General features: G+C 35.7%; 2 protein-coding genes across 2 annotated transcripts; one reads left to right on the forward strand and one right to left on the reverse strand.

The window, feature by feature from the left end:
* The first annotated feature begins 878 nt into the window (after positions 1 to 878).
* Positions 879 to 3502, forward strand: LOC131944177 (GTPase IMAP family member 7-like). The gene is made up of 2 exons (XM_059304703.1): positions 879 to 1052; positions 1610 to 3502. Exon 2 carries the CDS (start codon positions 1615 to 1617, stop codon positions 2938 to 2940), a length of 1326 nt encoding a protein of 441 aa, XP_059160686.1. The 5' UTR covers positions 879 to 1052; positions 1610 to 1614; the 3' UTR covers positions 2941 to 3502.
* Positions 3503 to 14392: 10890 nt separating this feature from the next.
* LOC131944167 (uncharacterized) lies at positions 14393 to 18941 on the reverse strand. The gene is made up of 3 exons (XM_059304687.1): positions 18872 to 18941; positions 16530 to 18011; positions 14393 to 16198 (listed from the first exon to the last, which is right to left on the reverse strand). The coding sequence occupies exons 2-3, from the start codon at positions 18004 to 18006 to the stop codon at positions 14880 to 14882; spliced, it is 2796 nt and encodes a 931-aa protein (XP_059160670.1). The 5' UTR covers positions 18007 to 18011; positions 18872 to 18941; the 3' UTR covers positions 14393 to 14879.
* Positions 18942 to 25881: the final 6940 nt, after the last annotated feature.

The raw sequence follows: 25881 nt of genomic DNA on the forward strand, positions 1-25881 counted from the left end.
TCCTATTCGCACACCACTCACATATTCAATACAAAAATTAATGTTTAACCTGATTACAATGCTTATTTATGCAATTATTGGGGAAAATCGTTTCCCTTATTAGGATATTTTTGTGACTATCAATAATTGTCGACATGCTTCAAAGAGCTGAACGATCCTCTTGCCCCGTGAACATAAATAAAGCGGCTCTTTTGATAATTAATACTTAATTGATACATTCTATCTAACCTTATTATATGACAAAAAATGAAAAACGTGGGGCGCCGTGATTTTCTTACAGTTTTTAATACTGTTGACTCTCTACAAGCTCCCTACTAAAACTCAATAGTATTATCTAATCAATAGCAATATAACTTTTATATCTTATATTAACAATGACCGATAAAAAACTTTTACTTCGGCGCCCCACGTTTTTCATTTTTTGTCATAATGCGCACGCAGTTTGCGATCGCTTATAGTAGAGTGGTCGCTTGCATTATTGTGATGTATAGCATTTATTTTATACTTTTTAGTTCAATCAGAAAACGTGGGTTTTTAAAAACTTTTTTAATGATAATTATTAAAAGTTTACGTATAAAAAACTGATTAAAAATCAGTAGTGTTGTATAAGAATATTCGAGGAAGTTTATGGGAGATCACTCCCGCTTTATTTTTCATTATATCTAATCAACTGTTTATCGGTGCCATGCATTACTGATTCCCCTTTAAGCACACAACCTCCAATATTTAATACAGAAACGTAACATGTCGCGATTTTTTAAATAAATATTTTCTAACTGTACCTGAAGAACATTCTTCATTTCGTTCCGCACTATTTGCTGCTGGCTTTTGACCTTCCTGAATGTAGCTGGATATGCCTGAGTATTCGCTGTTTTCATTCAATAAGAACCAGCACCTAAAGGCCAATTGAATAACACCGTCTTGTTGTGTGTTCACGCGGCACTGCTAGGGACCTTCCTTGTTGCGTCAATAAAAGACTTCTCCGATCAGCTAAAATTCTAATAAAGCGGACTACTTTATCCAGTGGACTCTTTTGCTGAAAGCTCTATGAGGTAAGTAGGTTTTCTTCTTAAAACTAAGCACAAGATCTTCTTTAAATTACTTTTGTTAAAAAAAAAAGTTTAAAATTAAAATTAATACAAACCCTAAAATATATTTAATAAAATAATAAACGATACTACAGTTGATATTGTAGTTCAATTTTAATTGTACAGCTTTGGGGAAGTTCAAATCGTAAGTTATTTAGAGGTGTTATTATACTGTTTAACATTTATAAAAAGTGTTTACGTTTGATAAATATCGTTGTAATAAATATGAATCTGGTGTTTGAATTTAAATAGACGTGATAAAATTTCTCGAGCTGTTTGCATAATATACTTGTACGTAACTGAAGATTGATCCGAATATATTGACTTGAAGCGCTCTAACTTTAACTGTACCTTTAACAGTTAAACATGTTTAAAGCGAATCGCACATAAAAACTATTTTTAAATTAACATAGAAGCCTAAATGCTGATGTTTCACTTCAATTATCATTTCAATGATAAACATATATTTTAAAATCCCAATAATATGTGCTTATTTATTGTTCTATGTCTACGCTTAACAGGTCGAATGGCGCAAACTACAAACTCCACCAACGATTCTAGTATCGATCTAGTTTTGATCGGTAAAACCGGAAGTGGAAAAAGCTCAACCGGCAACGCAATCCTTAGAAGACCAAAGAGCTTTACAATAGGCTACAGTACAAAATCCGAGACGAAAGTACCTCAATACGAGTGGGGTGAATTCGAGGGCAGGACCATTCAAGTGGTTGACTCCCCTGGTATAATGGACACATTCGAAGATGAAACAGGAGGGATAACTATGGTCCAGACTGCCTTACAAAACGTCATTTTGGCTAACCCAAAAGGATACCACGCATTTGTGATTGTACTGAAGTTTTCCTCGCGTTTTACAAGAGAAGAACAAAAAACTATTGACATCTATAAAGGAATTTTAGGAATGGATTTTCTCAAAGATTTCGGTATAATCGTGATGTCAAACGGCGACACTTTTGAGCACCATTGTGAAGCAGACGAACTGAATCTCGAGACGTTTTGCGCCGATGAAAAAGGACCTTTTAAAGAAATCTTGAAAGAATGCAACAACAGAATTGTTGTCTTTAATAACATAACCCAAGACGAAAATTTGAAACACAAGCAAGTCAAACAACTCATCGATATGGTAGACAAGCTGAAAGATGATGGTAGACGATACACGAACGAACAATTCCAGAAAGCGGATCAGATATACCAGTACATTATCGCTACTTCTAAAATCCCGATAATCAGCAAAGACATGTTAAAAGAACAAAGTTTGATTTCTCTAGAAATTAATAAATCCGATGCTTTGGCTGACCCCAAGGCTAGACTTGACTCGCTCAAGTCTCTAGAACCGAGAATTAAAAAGTTAATCAAAGATTTAAACGACTTAGACAAAACTAACGGCACTCTGAACATGTTTATTAAAAATGTTGAAGGTACGGAAAAAATAGTAGGCAACAGAATTAAAACACTATCAAACATAATCACACAGCAAGAAAAGTTACAAAAAGACGAAGAAAGATTACAGAAAGAAGAAAATGAGCTTCAGAACAAAATTAAAGCGTGCCAAAAAGATAAACAACAGACCATTAAATTTGAAGAACAGCTCGCAAAAATCACAAAGGAAAAACAAGCGATACAGCAGGAAAAAGACAAATTAAAAATACAAATATCTGTCACTGACAAGCAAGAGAGTGTCGTGAAACAAGCTACGGAGGAGAAGAGGAAAGATTTGCACGGAAAATCTAACAAGAATTTCTTCAATATATTCACAAAAGTTGGAAGTTTCTTAATCAAAAACGCCAGGACCATAATTGGAGTCATACAAAAAATTAAAGATTTAACTGACAACTGATTGAAAATGATAAATGAACTTGTTGTATTTAACACTGACTAAAGTATTAAATAAATTTAGTTTAGAGTGTTGAAAACAATTATTGAACCATGTTTTAAAATATTTGTATCTACTTGTTTTGGTTAATTTGTCTCTAGGTTAGCTTTATTTAAAGCAATTGTTAACCATTTTGTGAACGCTATTTTCCTATAAATTTGTATCTAAGTAAATTTTATTAAACAAACACTTTGCCTGTGAAGTGTTGACTATAAAACTCTATGTCTGTTACCTGAGACACTTTACTAATGACAAATCTAGAATACTGACTGATCCAGTGAATGCTTAAACAAAAAAAAATCTCTAAAACTACTGTATCACTAAGCCCACAGGCTGTAGAGCTCTGATGTGAAAACCATACTGCCATAAAACAATACCGTATTAAACGTAAGCCCGAAGTTTGTCTAATTATGAAACATTTTCTTAAGTTTAAGTATTTTATAATATGTTCTACTTTGGTCGAATAATTAAAACCATGCAATTTTAAGAAATAAAACATGTGCTTTTATGTATGTTTAATTTAGAAAACTTCCAAATTTATTTTTAATAAACTTTTTAATTAGTCGTTTTTCAAAAGAAATATTTTGAATTTGTTGTTTAAATTGTTATGTATTAATTTTAAAATAATGAACCCTCCTAAAAACAATTAGCTCCTGGCATTTAGTCCCCTAGAATACTGTAGCATAATCAACTACCCACCGACTTCTAGATCATGACATCCACTACCCACATAACTGGCTAATGGCATTTGTTTCCCCTCCCACACACACACACAGCAGTAGCGTAGCGAGGGGAGGGGGCGAGGGGGGGGACATATGTCCTTAGGGGGCGCCAAAATGGGTTGGAAAAATAAATTGAAAGTTTGAGGGGGGGGGGGGTGCAAATCGAAATCTCGAAGGGGGGGGGTGCAAATCGAAATCTTGAGGGGGGGGGGTGCAAATCGAAAAGTTTGTCCCCGGGCGCCGGGAAGGGTCGCTACGCCTCTGACACAAAGACACATACAACTGTCTCATAACTTTTTCCCACACACCAATGCTCATGGCATTCATCCCCCACAGATTACTCTGTAAGGATAGCTCTTCTGTTCTGTATTATTACAATCTTGTATCAAATTACACCAAAATATTTCATACACAAACTACACAAACTCGACGTATTTAAATATCTTAGACTCATTAAGAAACCAAAAAAAAAATAGTTTATTACTTATGGGGCAAGTATACTAAAATTACTACATTTAGGATAATAGAGTTGTATTGTCATTAAAAAATGACAATCAACGGCATGCTTATAATAAACTATGTTTTACCTCCCTCTATTAGTATCATACAACGTCTGGAAAGATTGTACACCCGCTACTCCTCCTTAGGACTGTGATGTTGTTTATAGACGACCACATAACTGGATCTTGACACTCACTCTCACACAACTGTGTGATCGCATTCTCCCACACACAAGTGGCTCATATCAATAAACCCAACACAACTGATTTTAATTGCATTCAAAACCACACATCTGGGCCATGACATTCACCCCACACATCCACACATCTGGGCCATGACATTCACCCCACACAACCACACATCTGGGCCATGACATTCACCCCACACAACCACACATCTGGGCCATGACATTCACCCCCACACAACCACACATGTGACTCATGACATTCACCCCCACACAAACACACATCTGGCTTATAAAACTCATCCTCACACAAACACACATCTGGCTCATGACATTCACCCCACACAAACACACATCTGGGCCATGACATTCACCCTCACACAACCACACACTGGCCTACGATATTCACACCCACAACCACACATCTGATCCATGACATTCGCCCCACACAACCACACACAACCGTGTAATCTCGTTTTCCCACACATAATTTGCTCTTGTCATTTACTCCCACACAGCTGACCGATGACCTTCAACCCAATACATCTACACAACTGGACACTGACATTCCCCACACACAACCACACAATTGGACAATGACATTCCCCACACACAACCACACAACTGGACAATGACATTCCCCACACACAACCACACAACTGGACAATGACATTCCCCACACACAACCACACAACTGGACAATGACATTCCCCACACACAACCACACAACTGGACAATGACATTTACCCACACACAACCACACAACTGGACAATGACATTCCCCACACACAACCACACAACTGGACAATGACATTCCCCACACACAACCACACAACTGGACAATGACATTCCCCACACACAACCACACAACTGGACAATGACATTTACCCACACACAACCACACAACTGGACAATGACATTCCCCACACACAACCACACAACTGGACAATGACATTCCCCACACACAACCACACAACTGGACAATGACATTCCCCACACACAACCACACAACTGGACAATGACATTCCCCACACACAACCACACAACTGGACAATGACATTTACCCACACACAACCACACAACTGGACAATGACATTCCCCACACACAACCACACAACTGGACAATGACATTCCCCACACACAACCACACAACTGGACAATGACATTCCCCACACACAACCACACAACTGGACAATGACATTTACCCACACACAACCACACAACTGGACAATGACATTCCCCACACACAACCACACAACTGGACAATGACATTCCCCACACACAACCACACAACTGGACAATGACATTCCCCACACACAACCACACAACTGGACAATGACATTCCCCACACACAACCACACAACTGGACAATGACATTCCCCACACACAACCACACAACTGGACAATGACATTTACCCACACACAACCACACAACTGGACAATGACATTCCCTATTCACAACCACACAACTGGACAATGACATTCCCCACACACAACCACACAACTGGACAATGACATTTACCCACACACAACCACACAACTGGACAATGACATTCACCCTCACACAACTGGCTTTTAACGACAGCTCCTCTGCTCCGTATCTAGTGACATACCACCCGGCCCAGACTTACGGAATGCCAAAGTCATCAACTTTTACAGAAATAATGTCAATGTACTTCATTCAAACATTCCAGTTTGTAACAGACCACAGAGTCCGTGCGTCTTGAAGCTAATCAAAATTGTAAATCTGCACTTATTGAGGAAGAGATTTACCAGTGAGGTTAATTATTTTTTTTACCACGTTTTCTTTAACTTGCTTTCTCTGTCTTTCCAATCAAATCTTGCGATCGAAATTTCTGGCACTTCCCAGTTAGCTAGCGCGCTGAAATTTTCAGGGAAGCTTTCTTTTGGATGACCATAGAATATTCAATTGTTATTATTACTAAATTGATCAATGGAAACATTTTATTGAGCATTTTAGACCGCTATATAATCTATATATATAATTCTCCTCTGCGAGCCATTAGAAAAAAAACCAGCGTCGCGTAGCTAGCCTCTCTCTTGCCGCGCGCAGTGAAGCGAACGATCCCACGTCGCGACAGGCTTAGGCGCAGATAATTTAGTTTTAACCGACTTTAAACTTACAGGAGGTAACTATTACCACTGGTGGCCAGTTTGGGGGAGACGATATGGTCGAGTGGTTGGGCACACGATTGCTATCCCACTCGACACGGGTTCAAATCTATGTGTTCTAGTCAGTAACGTATTCACACAACGTGTTTTTTACGAGTTGTCTTTTTACGAGTTGTCTTTTTACGAGTTGTCTTTTTACGAGTTGTCTTCGTTTACCCAAAAAAAAGTGAAAAGATAAAATCGATAGCAAGATTTTAATGCAAACAAACAGACAAAGACTAAAAAGTAGAAAATAATAATCATTAAAAAAGTTTTTAAAAACCCACGTTTTCTGATTGAACTAAAAACTAGAAAATATATGCTATACATCACAATAATGCAAGCGATCACTCTACTATAAGCGATCAAAAACGTGGGGCGCCGTGATTTCCTTACAGTTTCTAATACTGTTGACTCTCTACAAGTTCCCTAATAAAAGTCAATAGTATTATCTAATCAATAGTAATATAACTTTTACTTCGGCGCCCCACGTTTTTCATCGCTTATAGTAGAGTGATCGCTTGCATTATTGTGATGTATAGCATATATTTTCTACTTTTTAGTTCAATCAGAAAACGTGGGTTTTTTAAAACTTTTTTAATGATTATTATTTAAATCTTCTTTCTTCTTCTTCGTTCTTAATTTTTAGTGTTGGAAGGGATCGAGCCTTATCTGCCAGAGGGTTTGAACTCGAGACTTTTTTCGAATTTATCAACCATGACCATGTTTCCATCACAATTAAGGATTACGTGTCAACTGGTTATGCGCCATTAAGGCCATTGACTCCGATTTCAGCCTGCTTTTCTTTTTGGATTTGCTTCCATAGCCTTTGTCCAAAAAAGAACAAACTACAAGGCAGCAGTTGTTTGATTTTGGTGTTGTCTCTTCTAGAAGAGTGGCTTTCCCCAGCTAACGAGCCTCATCTGCCCGAGGGTTCGAACTCAAGACTTTTCGGTTTAGCAACCATAAGCTTTACCGACTCGACCACGCCGACCCCTATTTTTATATTCGAAAATCCACTAATTGCTGTGAGTTGATCCATTCACCCCGTGAGAATCAAAAAGCGGCGTATCCTAGACATAATTTTATTTCTAACAGTTTGTTAGTTAGTCTCTGTATTCCAACTTATTGGACGGTGTGGTCCAGCGGTAGACAACGTGCTTTGTAACACGCAAGTCACGAGTTCGAAACTTTGGCACGAGACGGCAGATCATTCTCTAACCCAAGAGAGGAGAGTCAGTTAAATGACGCATTTCATTATATTATATGAACTTTGAATATTACAATCATGTAGCGAAACACATCAAGATAGTTGATACGAACACTAATCGAAGGCGGCAGATATCGATCTTTTGGAGACATTTAGAATTGGATGGGGCACATATTTTTACATTAGTATATACATTATGAATGGGACGGAGTGGTCTAGCGATAGAGAGCTGAACTGCTAACCCGTATGTCTCGAGTTCAAATCCGGGTTTCAATATTTATTTGTTTGTTGTTTTTTGTTTGTCTGATTGGAGAGAATCTGCACTATGTGTATTGCTGTAAAATAGTATGTAGGTAGAGAGCAATTTTTGTTTTCAGACAGATTGTTAATCAAAAATTTATTTAAAGACGTTAGTTAATTAATTGATTTATTCATTGGTAGATTAACCACATTAATTAATAACCACTTTAATTATAAAAGTTTAAAACATTGGCTTTACTTTGAGGGAATAGTGACGCCACATGATTTGTTTACTTTTTAGTACAATAAATGTCGGCTTAAATACAATCTTTCGTGGCCCATTCAGATCTTTAATGCGTTATAAAGCTAATTTTCTGTCGGCTATAACTTTAACAATACGTCCGTTTGCTGTATTTATTACGTTCCAATACTTATATATAAATTTTCAACTGTCTTTTTCATTTAGTTTTACAATAAATTTCTCTAGCTCTACAATCTGTCCAAGAAAGTGATGTATAGATCTAAATATCAGGTGGCCAAGAGAGTTATTTATAGATCTAGAATCTAGGTCGAACCAAATTATTTAAAAATGAGAATAATTTATTGAGTTTCTTTATAACACTTTTTTAGTCCTTAAATATTTGATATAAATCTTTCCTTTTTAGCTCCACAGATAATCTAATTCAAGAATAATATAAGTGATTTATCTATCTAGGTTCTAGATCTAAATCTAGATCTAGATTCTAGAGTTACGGAAAACTAGACTTAACCAAACCAATCGTAGAATCTAGATAATTCTATCTAGATCTAGATAATAATGAGTTTCTATATTAACTATTTCAGACCTTCATTATTTTATATAAATCTTTGTTTGTTTAGCTATGCAATTGGCTAATTTAAGATAAAATTTAATTTGAAAGTTACTAGACTTAGATCTAGATCTAGATAAGGCCTATGCGCGTAAATCAAGTTGCATAAAGAGACTCATAGTATTAAGTTATACAACAAAAAAACATCAGTGACGTCACGAGTCTAGACAGCTAAGTTGTTAGTGTAATAAGCTATCATGCTGGTGGCACGGGTTCTATAGGGTTGCCAGATACCTTTTCCGAAAATACTGGACACCTTTCCATCCTTCCCTTCTCAGGTATGCCGCAAAGCAGAAGAAGGGGGGTAACAGAGTATTATTCATATATTTGTCCAGTATTTATATTTATTTGTTCCTGGACAGTCTGCTCAAATACTGGACTGTCCAGTTCAAAACTGAACACCTGGTAACCCTAGGGTTCTAAAAATATCACGTCAATATTAATTATTTTTTTAGACGTGAATGATGAAGTTGACTGTCTGAACTTGGCAAGATACAGGGCAGATGAAATAGAGTTCATCTGTTTCTTTGTCCTAAGCATATGAAGGGATAGTGTGGTCAGAGACATGCTCAGCCGAAATCGGTGTTTTTAAAAGATTTTAAAAAAAGTCTTTTTGAATGTGGGGTCTGGTTTTTTGTGACGATAAGTGACAGACGTGATGTTTTTTTATGGATGACCTCCGAAACCCACAGTTATCCAAGGGATGACGGGTAGTCTAGTTGATTTTATTGCTTTTGATTAAATCAATGTTATTTTTTTAACGAATGACAGCGCGTATTTCCACAAGCGTAATACATTTTTTATCTGGCCAAAACAACCATTCATGAAGTACGGCAAACGAAAAACGGCGTGTGGGAAGTCAAAACAGTTATAATCCAATCCAACAACATTAATATTTCTTTAATATCTTTAAACTGGACCAACTTTTCTTTGACCTCCGCGGCGATAAAACACGGCGTCTATTCCACCCACACTGAGCTACTCTTGAATGCCAGACAGGTGTACGTCAAGAACCAAACAAACAGGCGTACTCTGGTTAAAATAGCCACATAAAAGCTTTTCACGCTTGCATACAAAAGGGCTGTTGACAGCGTCTCTTCACGTTAATTTGTACGTAACATTTTTCTGTTTAAAAAGATCCTTTCTTCTACATGTAGAGTTCACTTCCTTCTTAGATAGAATAGCGTATTGGGAAGTTGCAGTTGTAAAGGGCTGCAGTGTTGTACCTGGGGACAATGTATCCCGAAATTTATGCAGTCAGAGGGTCTACACTACCATCATGTTCCTCTCTAATCATTTAGTAGTCCATCATATAGTTCCGACTTAAATTACGCCATCAACGCAGACAAACGATTCGACAGGATGATATCATTCCACTACAATTTTTAATGCACTATAAACATACATTGGACGACTTGAACAAACGATTCAAAGACCTGACTACAATCACGACCTCATCCTAAGACAACAAGAACATACTACCTATCCTTCTTCCCAGGCTACAACGAATCTACATTGAAACACCACCATTCCATGCGTTTATTATATCTTTCGTATCAATAATCGTTCGGATCAACATGCCTGATCGAACACAAATTATAAAATGCAACTAAACTTATACAACGGACTTGGTTAGGACAACTATCTGAACTTGAGCCCGTGTAAATCTTGCAGACATTGGTTCTTCTTACCAGAGGCGTAGCGACCCCTCCCGGTGCCCGGGGACAAACTTTTCGATTTGCACCCCCCCCCCTCGAGATTTCCATTTGCACCCCCCCCTCAAATTTTCGATTTGCACCCCCCTCAACCTTTCTATTTATTTTTCCAACCCATTTTGGCGCCCCCTAAGGTCGGCGACCGGGGAGTGGATTGTCTATAACAAAAATATATAGGCACGGAGAGTGTGTGTGTGAGAGTAGCCTCCCCTTGAATGTTGTGTGCTAGCGGGACAAATTGTGTTAACGAGGCAGTGTGTGAAGCAATGTGGTGTTGTGTCAACATCATGTACCTACTCGTCAGTTTTTCTTCTTGCCATGTGTTTTTGTGATTGATGATACTTATACACCCGTGATACAGATTCTGGTTGTAAATTGTATTTATTTACTATTGTTACACCTGGCCCAAACGAGCCAAAAATACACAAGAAACAAAACACACGCCTCTTTTTTTTCTGTATATTGTACAAAACAACATAAGTGAACGGGAAAATATCTATCAATGGGCAAGTAAGGCACAATCGCACATTTTCTAAAAATAGTATTCTTACTGTAAGACTCGTGATAGATTGGTGATTTCCCCTTCCATTATACTTTATTTGATCTGTTCATTAAATTCGATACACTAATATTTTTTACATATTTCGTGTTAGCTTATATTTTTAGATCGGTTTAAGTTATTCCTTTGTGATGTCTGATTTTTTCAATCATAACAGCTTAACATAGTACAGTAAGTTAGTCTAGATTGACATCTAATGTTAACTAAACTCTAAATTTAACTAAAAAAACTTTGAAATTATTGATAGGTTCCTTCTGTTTGTCAGTCGATAACCGTACAAATCGGCCTCAAAATATTACAGCATTGAATAAATATGAATATATTTGATACAAATGAAAAAGCCCTAGAGCGTGCCACTTCGATGTTATGAAAGACGTTACCGAACATTAATACCTAAATTGTGTTTAGATTTTTATTGATTTTGTTGCATTCAAATTCTTTTTACAAGCTAGGCGAAGGCTGAAGGCGCTATTTCGGCCATACTATAAATTGTATCTAGCCAAACCAGTTTTTTCAGGAAGTTCACTTGAACTCGGTCGGTCGACATAGTCTTGGCGTGGGTCCAAAACGCTAACAATGATTCACATAACTTTAACATATTTACATATGTAATGATAGTATTTTTTACGCTGATCCATGGCTGATTTAATACGTATCGCACGGGAATAGTTGGCTCAGTGACAAAATCTACCCTGAATAAAAAGCCTGCGACCAATAGCCCGAGTCAACAAGCACCTCCACCCCCACCCACCCCCACTCTCCCCACCCTCCCCACACACATATACGCACACCTACACAAATAACCACTGTTTCTAATTTCAAGACCCGGAAGTTCTGGGTGGTAGCAAAAGTCTGGTAACATAGAAAGCTAACTACAGGCAGATGAAGTAGAATTTACCTGATTAAGTCACCTCGGCTTAGGAAATGGATAGTTTGGTCAGCTTTAGGCCCAGCCGTCTTTACCTTCCGTACAATAAGTCATTTACTCATTAAAGCTGGGTCCAACAAACTCGAGGATACGGATTCGAGGCTCACGGGTTAGCAGTGCCTTACGTTTCTAAACATTAATTTACAGTTAAAAGAAATGCAAAGATGTACCACATGACAGAAACAAACTTTAGAATGCAATCGATGTAGCGAGCGTTTGCCCATACACTTGATAGGAATAGGGCTCAGTATACAGAATAGATGAGAAATATTACATCACGAAGAATGTATCATCATCATTTCCCGTTCGTGCCCAAGCTACATGGGTCAGATGAAGTAGAGTTTATCTGCTTCAGAGAACTCGGCATATGCAGGGATAGTGTGGTTAGCCCAGCCGCTTTTATTTTCCTAACGTTAGTTAAATACCCATTAGAGCTGGGTGGAATCAAGGATGTTCGACTGACTTGAACCTGGGTTAGGAATCGTTTTAGCAGTCTAGCACTCTACCGCTACACCAATCCGTCCCCCAAGAAGAATGAGTTGCAACAAAACTATTCCATCACCTATTTAATTTAACAACATGTCTGTAAAAGAGAAGAAGCTGCTCAATAGAAAAAAGTGAACAATAGAAAACCGTACAGACAACATGGATGTTCAAAAAGTAACTTCAGCGGTGTCACTAGGTCAGCATCACCCGGTGAGGACCGCACCCCCACTCCGCCTTGTGACGCTTCTGCATCACGTTAGTGCTTCGTGTTAAAGATGTTCTCTGCATAGTCTACAAGTTTTTGTTCCAATCACTTTTTCAAAAAAAATTAACATTTTAAAAAATTATCATAAGAATAATTTTGCAAATTTGAACCATCAACCATCAACCATACGGTACTCTTGCATACATCACCAAAAACTTTACTCCTAAAGAAAACGAACACTTTATAACTAAGTTTACAATTGAATCTCACACTATTGATATTTATTATTTTATCTTACTGCTGATCAATTTTGGATGAGACTTAAAATGAATACATAACATCTATACATAATAGATACATAATAATAATTTATAAGTTTTGAAAATTTTGTATTTTTAAATACTATTTTGTAAAAATGAGGCCAAAGCCAGCTGCCCAACAATGCTAAAAGAACTTAGAACGTAGGTCTCGAGCCCTTGAACCGATGTGTAAAGGAGTGCTCTATTTCTGCATTACGTCGCCCCACAAATGTTGCAGTTGTAGGCCTACATGCGTTTATTAAACGTAATTGCTATGAAAAAGTGTTTGTAAGACTAATTAAAATACTATTCTACATCAAATGTACACAATAGTGTTCCTACCATTGTAGTTTTTTTTTTAAATACCTCAAATATAATATACATTTTAAAATAGATTTGATTTTTTTATTACTATGCTATGCTACTAATTATTTTAAACTGATATTTTTTCTAAAACAAAATAGCTAGGTTTTTTTAAATTCATTATTGATTATAATTTTAACTTTTAAAACAATCCTATTCAAGAATTTTTTTTACAATGCATTTCATAGAAATAGCAAATTAGCAAAATAGAAACACTGGTAGTTTCTGTTTTTACCCATGCTTTACTAGATGAAAATTCATTTGAATTATTTGTTAACAAAAAAAACATAATCCAACCTACAAAGAAAATATAAAAAAATGCTTTTAAAAATTATAATACAATAATTGAATCATGATAAGAAAACAAAGACTAAACTCATTTTTCCTGCGCAAATCTACAGTTTTCGAAAAATAACATGCATACTTATGATTGCCTTTTGTCTAAAATATGTAACTTTTCATTTCGAAAAGCAAATAATTTAGTAATTATTAATTTTGTTATCGAGATATAATTCCATTTCAATTAATACATTTTTTCTTATAAATGAGCATAAAAATTATCCCTGGCATGATCTAAGACTTTAAAAATGCCATCATCTCTTATTACAGATTTAACTAGCTTTAAAAACGATCTTTCTTGCATTCTTCCTTCAAAGTGATAAGCATTTCCAATTCCATACCATCCGCGGCGAATTTCTTCTCGCTCTCTATTCGTAGTTTCTCCAATTTTCTTTTATATTCATCAACGTCTTTCTTTAGCTTGCCAATATTGTTTTTTTCTGTTTGATCACCTGAGTTGCTGGTCTTTTTAATCATACATTCTTCTGTAACACTTTTTTCTAAGCTAGGCAACTTGTCTTGTTTTTCTTTAAACACTTTGGTTTGTGCGGTCAACTCGTGTACGTTTTCTGCCTCCTCACCCCTCCCTCCCCCCCCCCCCCCCCCCAGAAAATGATGTATGAAACAAACAGTGGTAGATAGTCTTTTTATCCTTGGTTTATCAGTTAAAAATTAAATTCAACTGCTTGTTTGTAAATTATTACCGCAAATAAATATTACTGTAATACAATGATTAAAGCTTAATTACAATTAAAAAGCTATTTTTATTGTATCCTGTGCAATTCCCTCAGATTTGCAGTCAGAGTAAAAGCTATCACAGGCTTTTATCTAAAATATGAAACCTAATTTTAAAGCGACTATTTTAGTGATGAACAATTTTGCCAATCCAGAGATATTTCAATTTCAATTACTACCGTTTTTCCGGTAACTGAACATAACTACGTTTAGTCTGCAGGAATTTCCTTGAAAATTTTAATCATTTCCCAGATTTGCAGTCAGAGTCAAACATCATTATATTTTATCTAAAATATGAAACCTATATTTAAAGCAACTGTTTAAGTAATCAATACTTTTACTAATCCGGAGATAATTTAATTTAAATTGCAACCGTTTAGTCTGCAGCCATTTCCTTGATAATGTTCATCAGTTCAAGTATTGTATGTTTATGATCTAGAATAAAAATGCCAGCAGCTTTTATTATAGATTTTATTTGCATGAAAAAATTATCGATGCAATCGTCCTTCAACATTATACGGCTTATTTCCAATTTAATCTTATCCGTGGCGAATATCTCCGAAATTTCGGCTCTTAGCTGATCTCTTTTCATTTTATATTTCTCTATGGCCTGCGTTTCCTTTTCCAGGTTTTTTTTCTGTTTCATCACATGCGCAAATGTTCTTCTTAATGCTATACTCTTCTGTAACTCATTTTCTAAGCGGGGCAACTTGTTTTGTTTCTCTTTAATCGTTTTTTGTAGCTCGATTAAGTCAATGTATGCTTTTTTACGTTCATTCACACATATTTCAGTGTCCTCTATAAGTTTCCTGACGGATTGAAGAGCTCGGTCTTCATTTTGTGTTTCATTAACCTCAACATGAAGAATGTTTACCCTTTGCTCAAGTTTTTCGATTGAAACCAGTTTGTCATTTTCGTCAGTTAATTCGTCGCTTTTGTAGATGGCTTGTAGTATCAAACTTAGCTCTTGTAGTATCGGTTTTTTTACTACTGGTATAACAGACGATTTAATGATTTCCCAGAATAATAATTCAGCTCTATAAAAGTGTTCATTCGTGTATCTTTTACCGCCATTTTTAAGCTTGTCTACCATTGCAATTAGCTCTTTCACTTGTTTGTGTTTCACATTTTCATCGTGGGTTATGTTATTAAAAACAACAATTCTGTTGTTGCATTCTTCTAAAATTTGCTTGAAAGGACCTTGTTCATCGGCGCAGAATTTTTCTAGACTCAGTCCTTCTTCTTGACAATGGTGCTCAAAAGTGTCGCCGTTTGACATGACAATTATGCCGTAGTCCTTTAAAAAATTGTCTCCTAATATTCCTTTCAATATCTCAACAGTTCCCTGTTCTTCTGGTGTAAAGAGTGTCGCAAATTTTATCACTACTAAAAATGCGTGATAACCTTTTGGGTTAGCCAACATGGCTTCTTGTAAAGAAGATTGGACAAGGATTACTCCTTCTGTTTCATTAGCATAAGTATCAATTAAGCCAGGGGAGTCAACCACTTGTATTACTCTGTCTTCAAACTCTGTCCATTCATACTTAGGTGCTTTAGTAACAGATCGTGTTGTATAGCCAACGTTAAAGCTCCTCGGTCTTCCTAAAATTGAGTTTCCTGTTGAACTTTTCCCACTTCCTGTTTTACCGACCAAAATAAGATCTAGACTTGACACTTGCTCTTCAGCCATTTTATCTGGAAAGAAAACAAATTTTCAATATTAGCCTAAAAATGTTCTGAGATTTATTAAATTCAAATAAAGTATAAGCAAACTTAAATAACAAAAAGAAAATTATTTTTGGATAATTACATGATATAAATTTTTCGACTGATGAAGATATGAAAACGTAAGCAAAATATATGGTTTAAGAATTATTTAAGAAAAAGCTTACTGCATTCCTGCAACTTGAAAACAATTACTGTTCATTTTTCGTGAGAACGAAAAAACAGTTTTGAAAAATATACTAGAACCTAGCCTTCAAATAGAGCTGTTAAAGACGTTTATAATTTTTCAAAGATATCTCACCTGCATTTAAATGTTGTAGACATTTCTCCATCATTACCATGTCAGATTCACGTTTAAGTTCCATAAATTCTTTTTCCAGACTCTTTAACTCTTTTTTAAAATCGACGTCTGCTTTATCAGCTTCAGCTGTCATTGATGAAGTGTACCCTGCTTTGTTGATCTGTCTTCTCATACCTGTGGTATTTGGACTTCCTTCATCCGGATTGTTTAATGTGATATTAGTTTCAGCTTGTTCATTCTCCAGCATGTCGACCGGTGCTCTCCTGTTTTTTGCTTTACTTCTGGGAAATTTGGTTTTAGAATTGAATCTATTTCGAGATTTGGATGGCTCTTTTGTCGTTTCTTTTTGTGTTGTAGCATTACAATCTCGTAGATTAATTGAGCAATTGTATATCTTATGTTCATCTAACATACTAGACGTTGAATGTGGTGCGTCAGATTCTCTCAATTTAACTCTTATATTTGTGTCTTCAATTGTATCCTTTACAGCTTCAGCACAAGTTGTTTGTTGCTTCTTCTCAATTACATCGGGTAAGCTATTTTCTTTTGTTAACATCCTAATGTTGTCTTCCAGAAGTTTTTGAGTAGTTTCTATGCTTTTCCTAAATTTACTGAACGTTCCGGATCCTTTGTCTTTTTCTACAATTTCTTTAACTAGCTTCTTAATATTTTCATGCAATTCTAATAAAATTTTTAACTGCTCTTTTACAGACAATATTTTTTTACTTTCAAACATTCGCTGCAAAATAATCCCTTGGACAATTATCATTCTCTTCTCCAACATCGGGTCGGGCGATATCGATGCCACAGCTTTTTGTATCCGTTCTGCCTTTTGAAAGTCGTCATTTGTGTAGCATTTACCATCGGCGTGTAGGGTGTCGACCATCTCAACTAACCTTTCAACTTGCTTTATTTTAACTTCCTCGACTTTCGTTACGTTATTAAAAAGAAGAACTCTATTTTTACAATTTTCAAGAAGCTCTTTAAATGGACCGGTTTCTTCCTTACAATATTGTTCAAAGGTGATTTTTTCTTCAGCACTTATATAATCAAACGTGTCCCCGTTACACACTACCACAATACCATGGGATTCAATTATATCATCTCCCAAAATGCCTTTCATAATCTCGATACACTGTTGTTCTTCTCTAGTAAAACGGTTACCAAATTTAACCACAATAAGAAAAGCGTGGTATCCTGATGGATTAGCTAAGATAGCATTCTGCAACGCTTCTTTAACAAGGTCTACACCACCTTTCTTGGCAAGGTCCGTGTCTAGAACACCCGGACAATCTACAACTTGAATCACTCTATCCTGGAAATGAGTTACCTCGTATTGAGGATATTTTGTTATCGAGGTCGTGTTGTAGCTTGACTTAAATAATCTCGAGTGACGCAGTATGGAATTTCCTGTGGCACTTTTTCCATTTCCAGTTTTACCTATGAGAATTAGATTCATTTGTTTGGGGGACGCCATTAGAGCTGAAAAGTATTGTTTTATATTTTACTAGCAAATTATACCTTTAGAATTGGAGTATGTATAAGATTGGCTAAGCACAGTAATTATACTATAATTCTAACACGTAATTCAATTTATTATGTATGACTTGAGTGAGTGCCCAATGCAATTACTTATTTATTTTTATTAGTGAATGCTATCAGACAACATTTTGTAAAATCTTCATTCACAAAAAAAGCGTTAACAATAGTTTATACTTTTAAACAAGTCACATCAGGCAGCGTTCGGTAAAAATACTTACACCATCGATTCTTTCTTTGAAAATTTAAAGGAAGAATCGATGGTCTAATCGTTCTTCAGGCTGTTCAAATTTTAGATACAGTTTATCCCAAACTAAGCTGTTAATTTTAAGACAAGCTCAACTTTTTATCATCATAGGTCGTTCACGCTAAGCTTCTCAATAGACCATTATATATATATATATATATATATATATATATATATATATATATATATATATATATATATATATATATATATATATATATATATAAATTTGTATATAATATTAAGTGTTTAAATGTTTATCAGCCGACTGGTTAATATTAAATCATTATCATAATGCGAAAACTTGACTTCAATATAGTGTATAGACGTTATCTACCTTTTTTTCCAATTTAATTTAAGCAATTTAACAATAATCTGTCAGACCACAGATTCCAAACCAACGGATAATGTAATGTACTTACTCTGTTAATATATTATTAAACTCTAAACTGAAATCAAAACACTAAATTCTAATCTTAAGAATTCTTACTGTGTCAATGAGTTTTTAAACTGTTACCAAAACACCAATTTCTAAACATATGAATGGTGTACTTACTTTATTAATAGAATATTAAACTCTAGACTAAATAAATTTTAACATGTGTCAATGACGTGAGTTCAACGTCTTTATTTAAAGACTGAAGAAAATTAGTCTACTTACAACTCTATTTCAACTTGTCTAGAACGTTTCACTAATATTGTCACATCGACGTAGTGTCACTATTAACTGCGAGTCAACAACCAAACAAAATATTTCTCTCAAACTTGATATTAGATTGATTAGTTTCGTGTCCAAAAGAAAAATACTATATTTAATTATCGATTTCACACAGGATGTGTAATACAGCTGGATTATGTTTCGTCTCAAACGAATGGAAACATTTTCATAAAAGCTCGAACCGCTGCATTCAATTGAACGAATTATTTAAAAGCCTATTGAAATGCAAACATTTATGGTAGTGCTTCTTCCTACTAAGCCTGCTAATTGCGATATTGAGTTTTATGTATGTTCTAGTTATATTATCCTACATTCAAAATGAAAGTGTATGATTAGATTAATAAATATATGCATAATTATTTTCTCCTACGTACGTGCTTGGGAGTAATAATTATTATTGTGATTATTGTAATTTTTTATCTGCAGAAATCTTCTATGGAGTATTCTCATCTACTCCCGAAAACTTCATGACACTCGAATGAACGATGTCGAACCGCATACGACTTCTTTTTTTTAATAACCAATTTTAAGAGAAATAGCACACTCCCATGGCGCTGCCCTTGCGAAATTAAAAAAGAGTTTTTTGCAGAAACATTACCCTGAAGTGTTCTAATCAACACCCCAAATGTTCATACTGATCGGATGAACGATGTCAAACCGCAATCGACTTTTATTTTATGTACCGTATATAGAGAATAATCCAATCGCGCGCTGCCGGGGCGCCACCCCTTCAAATTTTATTTTTCATTTTGCAGAAACATATCCAGGAGTACGCTCAAAAACTTCGAAGTTTCATGACGATTGAATAAAAGGTTGAGTAATGCATAAAAGACAAATAAACAAACAGTGTGTGTGTGCGTGTGGGTGTGTGTTTATGTGTGTTTATGTGTGTTTGTGTGTTTTAATGGAACGTTATTTATTTTAAAATAGTTGAGCTCTATTTCCTATTGGCTTAAGGCTTCTTTTAACAATATCGGCACATTTATTATTTAGTGTCCACTTTCTTAACATCACAAACGAAAACCTTTTGTTTAAAAATCAGGTCAAATGTGTTTTCTTTGGAAGATATTCTGAGTCCATTCCTGGTCAAAACATTAACTTTAGATATAAATGTATTCATTTGATGTTTAATAATAACAACATCTTCACTGACTTCTATTAGAACGATTTGTTATATACTGACTTTACCTATAGGGCTGGTAAATAGGTCACCAACCAGCTCTACTGCTCAATAAAACCTGCATGAGCCATAGAGCTGGTTGGTGACCTACTTACCAGCCCTATAATACTTTACCCACTGGTTTTTCCTTGAAAATTTCCAGCTGACAATTACTTTTCCAACCTTTTGATTAACTCCCTGTTGTTGTGGATGGAATCTTGCGATCAAAATTAAATTATTTTTTACCAACACAACACACTGATCAATATCCGATGACACTGCAAAATGGCATTAACTATGTGATAATCAAACTTTATATTTTTTCGTTATTTTTCATGGCCTATGGTTTTATTGGGTAAAGCTAATGAGATTAATTTTCTTATTTTCAATGCATCTAAAAGCATATTAAAAATATTAAAAACTAACCACTTAAAAGAAATGGAATTAAGATTAGAAAACTAAGACAAGTAGACAGGTTCATAAACACTGGGCGTGTGACTAATGTGACAGGAGTAATAGACGCCTAATAGACGTAGACATACATGTATTTGCCCATCATAAGGCCATCCTGGATATAGTCTCACAAAAAAATGAATGAGAATAATTTGCTTCAACGCTTAATTGTCTTGTTCTATTGTTCCTTGACACAGAGAACAAACAATTAAAAAAATGAACAAAAAATACAGACGCTTATAAATAATTTCCTTATGAGTATGCTAAAAATAAAGTGGCGGGACAATTTAGAAAATGCTAAATTATGGAAGTTTTGAGAAAGTTAAATAATAGAAAGACAAGTCCTGGAAAGAAAATGGTGATAACCACAACCACAAGAAAAACCAAAACAGAAACGCAAACCTAACGCTAACGCTAACACAAACCAAAACACAAACACAAAAGTAAACACAAACACAAACGCAAACACAAATTTAAAAGCAAACACAAACGCAAACACAAATATGAAAAGCAAACACAAACACAAATGCAAACACAAACATAAAAGAAAACACAAATGCAATCACAAATAATAGTGCAGACACAAGCATAGTCATAAGCGCAAACATAAACACGAAAATAAACACAAGCATAAACGCCAAAATAAAAGTAAACGTAAACAAAAGCCCAAATGCTAATAATTAAGTAGAAAATGATTAATTAAACGCAAACATAAACACAAACTTAAACGAAAATATAGACTCAAATATAAACGCAAACATAAACGCAAACAACACAAAAGTAAAAGAATACATAAACACAACTTAATCAAAATATAAACGTGAACATAAACATGAACTTAAACGCAAAATAAACGCATAATGCTCACAGTAGAGCACTTGATTCAATTTAATAAACGGCTTCTACCCCATTTTATCCACAGTCTGAACCTTAGGCTCATTGTTGTTCAGGGGCTCCAAATAGCACACTGTCGCGACGCCAGAGAAAGCCCTGGAATCGATTTAGCGAACGACTAGAGTAACCATTCGTATCCAAAGCCTATCGCATTCTTGAAAACGAACAGATGCACTATATCGCTCATTTGATAGCCCGCTATCGCCGGCCTACGCGTCTGGTTTTATTTATTGTAAAAATATAATACCACATCTTATCTGCAAAAGGAAAGCTAAAAGTAAACATAGAAGACAATAAGAAACGGCTTTTAATATGTTATTGAATATAAATAATTAGTTAACCGTACGCTCATAAAATAAATAAAAGGTAGTATTTAAAATACCCGTATTTTTTTTTACTACATTGCACTTTTTAAATCCATGCTAATTATTTTTTCCGATTAAAAAAAAATAAAATAAAAAAGATAATTTTTCTTTCCGATGTAATTATTTTTTTTAATTTAAAGGTAAGTCATTAGTATAATGAGACGTAATGTGTATACTTTTTTTAAAAAACAAAATTGGAATTTTCATAAATGGTAATAACTTTATTTTAATTGTGTTCTTTGCACTTTACGTCGCTCAAAAGGCATATAGTCCATTTGAGCTTTATATATTAGATTGCCTATCTTACCACGTGTTTCGTCGAACGTGTCGCTTTACGACAAACAGGACAAGCTAGAAATATCAGTTAACCAGCTTGGGGGCGTTTGAAGTTGGTGGGGTTGGGGTATCGAATTTGCTGGTTAAAACAAATTGTATTAATATCTTTCAATACCTTGTACTGGACCAATTTATTTTTACACCCGTGGCAATAAAATACAAGACGTCGATTTCGAGTCCGTCCACGCTTGACTACTTTTTAAAGTCAAGAAACAAACAAAACAGCGTACAAAGTTCTAGTTAAACATACACTATAAAGCCTATTCACTTCAATCTGTCAAAGAGCTGTTGAAAGCGGCTTTTTAGTCTCTTTAAAATTTCTCTGTTTAAAAAGATCATTTGTAAAGACTTTACTTCCTTCTTATATTGAACCGCGTCTTTTTGAAGTTTTCAGCAGTAGACACAAGCGTCTTTATTCTGTATTAGTACATACAACACTTCAACAGTGACACTGCGATCTAGAGCCGAAATACCTAGCCAATAAAAAATGTCATCATAAATTATTTCACGATTAAATCTCCATATATTGGGGATTTACCCTTTCATTACACTTGTTTTGATATGTTTAATGACTTCCAATATTTTACGGCATACTGGGAAGTTGTAATGGCTTGTCCTATTCTTTTGAAAGCTCTTAGGAGCAAAGAACTACATCTACACTTCAACGCTGGACTGTTTGGTACAACTCTCTTTAGTTGTGCCCATGTTAGTTGTGCCCATGTAAGTTCTGCAACCCATGCTTCTCCTACCAAATTCCTTCTTCAGGATTGTTTAATCCGGCCCACTTTTCTTCTCGCCTTCCAGGGCAGCCTTTGCCTCGCGATGTTAATATATTCTCTTTTCTTTTCCATTCCACTTGAGAAGTTGATGGAAAGTTCATAATTAGAGTTTTTAGGTCTTCGATGTGGATGGTGGAGAGATACTCCGGTCTTTATTCGTAATTGGTACAAACAACATTAACGAACAGTGACACAATTACCTACATACTAAGCGACCCTGTCAAAAACATTTACAAAAATTATTTCAAGTGCACAGCTCTCAAGGTCGAGATAGTTTAGTTATTTCCCTGCCATTAAACTTATTTTGATCTGTTAAATTCCTTCCAACACGTTAATGTTTTTATATAATGTGTGTTAGCTGACGTGTTTTAGGTCGGTTTATGTTTCTTTCTGCCACATAAGTTTGATTACTTCCATCATTAACATTTCAGCATAGGGTTCGTCCATAAATGACGTCATACACGTAGGGGGAGGGGGAGTCCGTAGTTTTGTGATGATGTGTGATGAGGAGGAGGGGGGGGGGGGGGTTCAGATGGTGCGACGTCACACTTTGCATTATAAAAAAGCAATGTTAGAAAATGAATTTTAGACGTTATTTCGCGTTTTAGAAAACTGTTTTAAAAAATTGTAATAGGAATTGATTAGAATACTCTATTTTTACAAAGTTCAGACACGATTTTAGAAAAATATCGATGTTTTAAAAAAAATTCAACAGCAATTTTGAGGGTGGTTGTAGGTTGAGGTGTGACGTCATTTTAGGGGGGGGGTCTGGCTTTTTGTGACGATGTGTGACGGAGGGGAGGGGGAAGGTAAAAAAACGTCCAAAAAAGCGTGACGTTATTTATGGATGACCCCATAGTACAGTTAACTAGTCTAGATTATTTGTTAACGTTAACTAAAAAATTTGAAATCGTTGAAAAGCTCATCTGTTTGTATATCACACAACCGCCAAAAAAGGGTTTTAAATTCCAACCAATGAAACATACGAATATATTTGATACACATGTTAAAAAACGAGAGAGTGCCACTTCAATGTTATGAAAGAATTTACTAAACATATTTTACCTATTAGGCTTTAAGATTTTTATTGATTTTTTTTTTAAATTGTTGTTACAAACTAGGCCACGGCTGAAGGCGCTATTTCGGCCATACCATACATTGTATCTAGCCAAACCAGTTATTCAGGAAGTTCAATTAAACTCAGTAGGTCGTCTTATTCTTTAAGTGGAGCCAAACTGCCAAGAATAATTGATACAATGTTAGCCAGTTAGCCACTGGTCGTAGCTAGGATTTTCGGGCCCCATTGCAAAAAAAAATCAGTTGGCCCCTTCGTGAGCCTTTAGGATACAACAGATTTTTTAACATGTGCAGCAAAGAAATCGAATGCTACCTACGATGGAGGGTTTTAAATATATACATATTCTGTACATTTTGTATTTTATACGTTGTGATTGTGTATTTTTACTATATTATTATGTTGGCCTGCTACTACCCCGTCGGTTTAGTAACAGTGCAGTTAATTTGTTTTTTTAAATAACAAAACACAGTAACACAGTAACGTCACAAGGCGCAGTCCGCATAGGTTGACAACATTTAGGCGTGACACCATGACAAACAATTATACAATTTATTGTAAAAGTTTAGTGAGCGAGGCGTGGCACCCCATCAAAAATGCAAAATTGTTTGGGGCGATGGGGTGACACCATTGGTAAACGCGTAGGGTAACACCCGACCTTGTGACGCCACTAACCAAACACATTTTTTTAAAAACTCTCATGATTGATCGAGATCTGTTTTTTATGTTTTTAATTATGCAAAATGATTAATAAGTTCAATGATATCCATTTTAGCTGTTGCTGTATGTTCAATACTTAGGATGGCCAAGACTAACCCAATAGGCGTATCTACAATTTGTTTCATAACAAATTAATATCAACATAACGAGAAAATAATGAGATTTAAAAATTTCATCACAAATATCCAAATCTCATTCCCGACCACATTGGAATGTCAAAAAATGTTTAAACGTAATTAGCGTACCCGTCCGCGTTGCTGCTAATGCTATCTAGTGAATTAGTCCCACTTACCAGGGCAACAAAACAATTTGTAAAAGTTTCATAAACGTGTTACCAACTGTGTATTTTTAGGCGCGTGGCCCTCTTTTCTAAACTGAGATAGTAAAAAATTAAACAACGTCGCTGCTACTTTTTAGGATCTTTGTTGCGGGGGCGCGGATTTATCCAAACTATCGCTCAGACGCCCTTGGTAATGCTGTATGAAAGCATTGAGTGTACGTTAATCATCCTTCTTAAGAGTGAGGTTGAATACATTTCGGCGACCGCCTAGATGTCAGGGGCGTTGCAGCAGTTACTGGTTACAGTAGCAGGTTCGCTTTAACCATCAAACGTAGAGGCCCACTGTGTCACTGATGTAGGCTACTCTTGTCATTGGTGTCCTCCGTACGCCGGGGGTGTCAAAGGCCGCACCTGTTGACGTTTGATTGTTGAATAAGTAGTGATTCCCAATCAACGGATCCCTTTCACTCAGTAGGCCTCTGAGTAACTCGGAGGGGGGTGGGGGGTGGCAACCGTTAATTTTGCTAATGCGCTGGAGGGCACTCCTTGTTCGATTTAGTAATCGATTTTATTAGCACTCCATATCCCTAGTGTATGGCGCAATTTGAAAACGAACATAGGCACCGTAATGTTCATTGGGAAATCCGGGGCGCACCGAGTCATATGACCGCCGGGGCGCCAGCTAATGTGCCTGTGTAATTTTGACAGCTGAATGAAATAGTAACGCTGACCCGATGTGCCGACCACCTAATCAACAGACCCCATGTGCAAAGATAGCCACTATGAA

The sequence above is a fragment of the Physella acuta genome, unplaced genomic scaffold (assembly GCF_028476545.2).
Source record: "Physella acuta isolate Inbredline_101_S28 unplaced genomic scaffold, ASM2847654v3 ptg000484l, whole genome shotgun sequence".
Classification (NCBI taxonomy): domain Eukaryota; kingdom Metazoa; phylum Mollusca; class Gastropoda; family Physidae; genus Physella; species Physella acuta.